Below are 6,750 nucleotides of genomic sequence, written 5' to 3'. Positions count from 1 at the left end.
CGCGAATGCAGGCCTCCTCTGCTGGCCGTGGCCCCACCAGGCGGTCCGTGCCTCCGCCGAAGAGCAGGGCGCAGGCTACTCCGACCAAGCACAGCGCGAGGCAGGCAGCGAACACGTCCACCATCCCGGTCGCGCAGCGGGCCTCCCTCCGCCTCGTGAAGGAGCTAGGTCTACTAGGACCGAGGGAGAAGATGAAAAAAGACGTAGCAAAGGCCCTTATTCGACGCTTCGACGAGCCTCTCTTAGACAGTGACATTGCGGTCATCGCCAAGCTCACCCGCCTTGACGGGTAGGCCCTGACGGTCATGGCTCGCATGGCCGGCCCCAACGGAGTGGCCGAGAAGGCCGTAGTCTAGTCATGTTAAGAGTTATCCTTGTACTACTTCGGTGGCGACCGGCGGGTAGCCGGTTAGAGCTAGGTTTCATTTCTCTGTGTAAGGTTAGCGAGGCTGTATCCTATCGCCGTCGCAGCTTGGGGCCTATTGGTGGGCGACGGCGATCCCCGGTTATGTTGGAGGTGTTTGTTTTGGGCCCAAGGCCAAGTAGATGTAGTCACCGGAGCTTTGTTAGTTTCTCCCATGAGTGATAAGCTACTACCGATTATGTGCTGGAATGTAAGAGGACTTAACCAACCAGCAAAGATGGCATCAGTGTGTGAGATGGCAAAATCATTGCGAGCTGCAATTCTATGCCTCCAGGAGACGAAGATAGACACATGGACTCCACAGCTCGTGCAGGAGATAGGAGGAACCCAACTCACAGAATGCATCGCCCTCCCAACGATCGGCACGAGCGGCGGGGCGGCAATCCTATGGAATAGAGAGCTTGCTACAATAGTTTCGCATGCTGTAGGAATTTTTGCTATCACTGCCAAGGTCACCTTGCTAGGCCAGAGCCAACCTTTCTGGCTATCCTCGGTCTACGGACCAGCGGACGACGCCCGAAAGGAGGCTTTCCTCCTCAAGCTATCCTTCTCTACGCCACCTCCAGCGGAGCCGTGGCTTATAAACGGCGATTTCAACCTTTTTTACGAGGCTAGGGATAAAAATAACCTAAACCTCAACCGGAGGCTAATGGGAAAATTCAGGCAGGCCATCGACGCCGCCGGTTTGAAGGAAATTAGATGTAGAAACCGCCGCTACACGTGGAGCAACGAGCGACAAAACCCGACGCTAGTAAGCATCGACAAGTTCTTCTACAACCTTCCATGGGAATGCCGATTCCCCTCGGCGTCACTGCATGCGGCATCCACGGCCACCTCCGATCACTGCCCGCTAGTTCTCACTGACACAAGAGCAACTCCACGCCCGGCCATGTTCAAATTCGAAAGTTTCTGGCCTAGGTTCCCGCGGTTCCACGACACGGTTGAACGGGCTTGGAATAGAGCAGTCTACCTGCGCCTTTCGTCGTCTCATCACAAAGATGACGCGCACTGCACGGGACCTGAAGATTTGGAGCAAAGCCTTTTTCAGTGATGCAAAACTACAATTCCACATGGCGGCCGAATTAGTCCTTAGGTTCGACGTAGCGCAAGAGAGCAGGCGTCTTTCTGACGCAGAATTTGACCTTAGAAAGCTACTCAAGCTATGTATGCTCGGCCTCGCCGCGGTCGAGCGTGCACGACGGCGGCAGGCATCTAGACTCACATGGTTGCGGCTGGGCGACGCGGGAACAAAATTCTTCCACATCAAGATGAGAGCAAGGAGGCGAAAAAATTTCATCCACACCTTAAAGGTTGGCGACGGCATAGCTACGACACACCAGCACAAAGAAGAAGTCGTCTATAGGCATTTCAACGAAGGGTTAGGGAAGAAAGCTACCCACACCATCACAATAGACTGGGCTTCATTAGATCTACCATCAGTTTAGGGGAGAGGTTTAGACAACCCATTCACATAAGGGGAAGTGTGGGACGCGGTCAAGGCATCACCTTCGGGGAAGGCGCCGGGACCGGATGGTTTCACGGGGACTTTCTTCAAAGCGTGTTGGCCTCAAATTAAGGACGACGTTATGCAGGCTTTTCATAGTTTCTATCACCTGATTAGCGGAGACTTCTCCAAGCTTAACTCCGCCATGATAGTTCTTCTGCCAAAAAAGGAAGGAGCATCCGAGGTGCAGGACTACAGACCGATAAGTCTAATTCACTCGATCTCCAAGCTTATAGCTAAGGTCCTCTCGAGAAGGCTGGCTACGGTCATCGACATCTTAATCTCACCAGCACAATCAGCTTTCTTGTGTGCCAAGTCAACGCAAGACAGTTTCCTCTACGTACAAAATGCCGTTAGATCTCTCCATCGAAACAAGACCCCCGCGCTACTGCTGAAGCTAGATATCGCAAGAGCCTTCGACAACGTCTCCTGGGAATACCTCTTAGAACTACTGCAGCACCTAGGGTTTCCAGCAAGATGGCGGGACTGGATAGCGCTCCTCCTTAGCTCTGCGTCGTCTGCAGTCATGCTAAATGGCTCCGCGGGCAGACCTATCTGGCACAAAAGGGGCCTGCGACAGGGAGACCCGCTGTCCCCCCTCTTATTCATCCTAGCCATCGACACCATGCACAGGCTCCTGTGTAGAGCCACCGAGATGCACATGCTCCAGCCACTGTCGGGCAGAGATATCTCGCTACGGCTCAGCCTCTATGCGGATGATGTCGTCATTTTCGCAAACCCCATACGGGAAGAAATCGACTTGATTATGGGCATCCTAAGAGACTTTCGAAATGTCACGGGTCTTCATATCAACCCTGCAAAGTCTACTGTCTCGGCAATACGCTGTGAAGACCTAGACCTAGACGCTGTGCTTGCAGCTTTCGGAGGGGAGAGGGTAGGTTTCTCGGTAAAGTATCTAGGACTACCACTCACCCTTGACAGGATCCGATTGGTACACATTCAATTCATCCTAGATAGGATTAGGGCTAAACTAGCAGGATGGAAAGGGAAGCTACTGAACATCGCAGGGAGACGGGTACTAGTTCGCAGCGTACTCACCGCACTGCCAACTTTCGCCCTATCTGTCCTGCGAGCGCCCAAAAAATTTCTCGACGAGATAGACAAGGTTAGGCGCCGCTTCCTATGGGCACACGAAGAAGAAATCAGCGAAGGAAAATGCAAAGTTAGCTGGCCAATAGTATGCTCTCCAACGGAGAGCGGTCGGCTAGGAGTGATGGATATGCATCGCTTCTCCAGAGCGCTTCGGCTAAGATGGCTATGGCTGTCCTGGACGAGTCCACAAAGGCCATGGAACGACATGCAGCTGCCATGCGACGACGATGACAGAGCTCTTTTCAGCGCCTCCACGACGGTTACCCTGGGGGATGGGGCCACGACCTCCTTCTGGAACTGCCCCTGGACAGGTTCGGGGGCGCTAAAGACGGCATACCCGACGTTGTTCAGGCACTCACGTAGAAAAAATAGGTCTGTAAAAGAGGCGCTACAAGGCAACACATGGATAGCCGACCTTGCACACGGAGATACCACGCACCTTTGGGCGGAGGTCCTCCGCCTGCACAGGTGGATTCAGGACACGGACGTCCAGCTCATAGAGCACTCAAGTGACAAAATCAAATGGAGACATGAGGCCTCGGGGATTTACACTGCCAACTCAGCATACAAAGCTCAATTCCTAGGACGCACAGCATCAGAAATTAGCAAGTTTATATGGGAAACTTGGGCACCGCAAAGACTCAAGATATTCATATGGCTGCTGACAAAAAATAGGCTATGGTGCAACGACAGATTACAAAGGAGGGGATGGCAAAACGGTTACTTCTGCCAGTTATGCCTAAGAAATCTAGAATCAGCAGCTCATCTTTTCTGGGAGTGCAACGTGGCAACAACAGTATGGATGGAGGCGGCATCTCGCATCGGATGTGCCTCACTAAGCCCAACAATTTGGACACACAAAAAATCCACCAGAGAGATCATTTCCAAGATGATAAGCAAGGCAAGACCGGAGTACAAAAAAGGCACCAGAACAATGATCGTGCTGATCCTGTCAGAAATTTGGAAGGAAAGAAATGAGTGCACTTTTAGAAACAAAACAGTAAGAGCAGCAAATATATCCACCTCCATCACAACAACGCTTGAGTTTTGGAGGCAAGCAGGAGCAGTTTTCCTTAAACACCCGTTTGGGGAAATAACGTGAGGAGTCCGGCGCCTGTACCATGCTACCTTTTTTTCCACTTCTTTTTCGGAAGCTTTTCCAGTTATGTCTTTTGATCTTTTGATCAGCCCTCCTATTTGTATTCCCGCTCTGCTATCTGCTATTCCAATATATGTCAGCCATCAGCTGGAACTTTCAAAAAAAATAAAAAAAATTAGATGCCCATAATTTAGTTCAGAGCGTTTTATCAGCCGAGACTTCTCGTTTTGTTTGGCTCATCGGATGTACTGTATCTATCTGTTGCACGTACCTTTGAACATTGAACAATGAAAATCACTCTTATTATATATCTCCCCTAATAATAAACCACGGATCGCTTCTGCCGTACGTCGCTGGCGGTTTTGTAAAAAAGTCCTTATGTTTTCGGCTATTCAACCCGCGGTCCTTTTGTGAGTTAAAAAACATTTCATTTTTACGTGAACCCCCTCGCAATCACCCTCGCCTCCCCACCACCAGCACCGGGCTCTCCGCCACCGCCCGCCTCCCCGCCTCCCCACCACCAGCACCGGGCTCTCCACCACCGCCCGCCTCCCCGCCTCCCCGCCGTCGCCCCTCGCCGGCGCGCCCTCCTGGCCGCCCGCGCCCTCGGCCTCGGCCTTCTCGGACCGCCGCGGCCACGCCGGCAGCCGGCCCGCGCTATACGGGATCGCCTGGTACATCTCGACCGATCGGCCTCGAAAGGAGAGGGCAGAGCGACGACGACCTCGTCCCCGGTGACCGCGGCGGCGTGCTCGGCCTCGTCGGCGACCTCGTGCACGGCGACGGCGACGGCCGCCTTCGTGGTCGTGTCCCCACACTTCCGAGTCTCAACCCGCCACCCCTCTTCTCTCTCCCCCGCCGTAGCCGGCCGCACCGCTCTTGTCCCCCGCCTAGCTGTTGCAGCACGCCGGCGCCTCCCCCGAGCCCTGCCGCCCTGCGGCCTCCCGCTGGTCCCGGCCTCCGACCACTGGGGCAACTGGACGGTGCTCCTGTCGGCGACCGCGCTGGGCGTCTGGTCCGAGAAAAGCACCGGCGCGGGCAAGGCGCTGAGCGGCGCGCTGGTGACCGTGCTGCTCGGCCTGGCCGCCAGCACGGCCAGCCTCGTCACCGCCGACGCCCCCGCCTACCGCGTGGTCCTCGACTACCAGCTCCCGCTGGCCGTCCCGCTGCTCCTTTTCCGCGCCGACCTCCGCCGCGTCCTCCGCTCCTCCGGCGCCCTCCTCCTCGCCTTCCTCCTCGGATCCGGTACGCTTCGTCGATCTGCAGTTCCGGTGGCCGTCGGCTAGCTATAGCTAATGGCCGTCCGTGGATCTTGGGCTGGCAGTGGCGACGACGGCGGGCACGGTGGTGGCGTTCGTGCTGGTCCCGATGCGGTCCCTCGGACAGGACCGCTGCAAGATCGCGGCGGCGCTCATGAGCCGGCACATCGGAGGAGCCATCAACTACGTCGCCGTCGCGGAGGCCCTGCAGGTGACCCCGTCGGTGCTGGCGGCAGGGCTGGCCGCCGACAACGTCATCTGCGCGCTCTACTTCACCACGCTCTTCGCGCTAGCCGCCAAGATCTCCACCGAAGAGGCTCCGCACCCGAAACCGAAAGCAGCCAACGCGAACGGCGAGCCCGCTCCGGCTGCCGGTGCCGTCGGCGGCGACAGGCTGCCGGTCCTGGAGAGCGCGACGACGATGGTCCTGTCGTTCGCGATATGCAGAGCGGGCAAGCACATGGCAACCCTGATGGGCGTACAGGGCGGCGGCCTCCCTTGCATCACGGCGATCGTGGTGGCGCTGGCGACGCTGTTCCCGTCCCGCATCGGCAGGCTCGCCCCCGCCGGCGAGGCCATGGCCATGGTGCTCATGCAGGTGTTCTTCGCCGTGGTGGGGGCCAACGGCAGCATCCGCAACGTCGTCCACACGGCGCCCGGCATCTTGGCGTTCGCGTTCGTGCAGATCGCCATGCACCTCATGGTGATCATGGGCGCCGGGAGGATGCTGGGGATGGAGAGGAAGCTCGTGCTCATCGCGTCCAACGCCAACGTCGGCGGCCCGACCACCGCCTGCGGGATGGCCACCACCAAGGGCTGGGCCTCCCTGGTGGTTCCCGGGATCCTGGCCGGCATCCTTGGGATCGCCATCGCCACCTTCCTCGGCATCGCCTTCGGCATGTTTGTCCTCAAGCACATGTAACGCAATGCACTCCGTGAGTCATGTTGTCACTGAACCACCAGGGAGGTGAGCTCTGATTACTAGCAGCACCCCTCTCTTCCATTGCTTTTTGGGGACATGTTCGTGGAGCCAAAAAAATGTCTTTGAATTTCAATAATTTTAACAAATTTGAAAAAATGTTCATGATTTCAAAATATGTTCCTGAATTTGGATATTGATGAGCAATTTTTTAGGAGGAAAACAATTTTTGAATTTGATGAACATGTTTTTAACTTGATGAAGAATTTTTCAATTCAAGAACATTTTCTGAAAAAATCGGATGAAATTTAAAAAAATGGATGATTCTTTTTGGATTTGATGAAACTTTGAAAAATTATGCCGAACAAATTTTCAATAAGACAAACATTTTTGTAACTTGATAAACAAATTCTATATTCAAAAACAGTTTTT

The 6,750-nt window shown here is 55.0% G+C and overlaps 1 protein-coding gene across 1 annotated transcript; it reads left to right on the top strand.

Annotated features, from left to right (window-relative positions):
* The first annotated feature begins 3,246 nt into the window (after positions 1-3,246).
* Positions 3,247-6,321, top strand: LOC123441502 (uncharacterized membrane protein YjcL-like). The gene is made up of 3 exons (XM_045117912.1): positions 3,247-3,550; positions 4,618-5,385; positions 5,465-6,321. The coding sequence occupies exons 1-3, from the start codon at positions 3,247-3,249 to the stop codon at positions 6,319-6,321; spliced, it is 1,929 nt and encodes a 642-aa protein (XP_044973847.1).
* Positions 6,322-6,750: the final 429 nt, after the last annotated feature.

The sequence above is a fragment of the Hordeum vulgare genome, chromosome 3H, assembly GCF_904849725.1.
Source record: "Hordeum vulgare subsp. vulgare chromosome 3H, MorexV3_pseudomolecules_assembly, whole genome shotgun sequence".
In the NCBI taxonomy this organism is placed as follows: domain Eukaryota; kingdom Viridiplantae; phylum Streptophyta; class Magnoliopsida; order Poales; family Poaceae; genus Hordeum; species Hordeum vulgare.
Note: the sequence above shows the minus strand (reverse complement) of the source record. Positions and strands in the feature narration are given on the sequence as shown.

Coding starts and splice junctions, on each gene's coding strand:
- LOC123441502 (XM_045117912.1), top strand. CDS start 3,247: ATGCAGCTGCCATGCGACGACGATGACAGAGCTCTTTTCAGCGCCTCC. Junction 3,551..4,617: donor CCAGCTCATAGAGCACTCAA/GTGACAAAATCA, acceptor CCCCACCACCAG/CACCGGGCTCTCCGCCACCG. Junction 5,386..5,464: donor CGCCTTCCTCCTCGGATCCG/GTACGCTTCGTC, acceptor TTGGGCTGGCAG/TGGCGACGACGGCGGGCACG.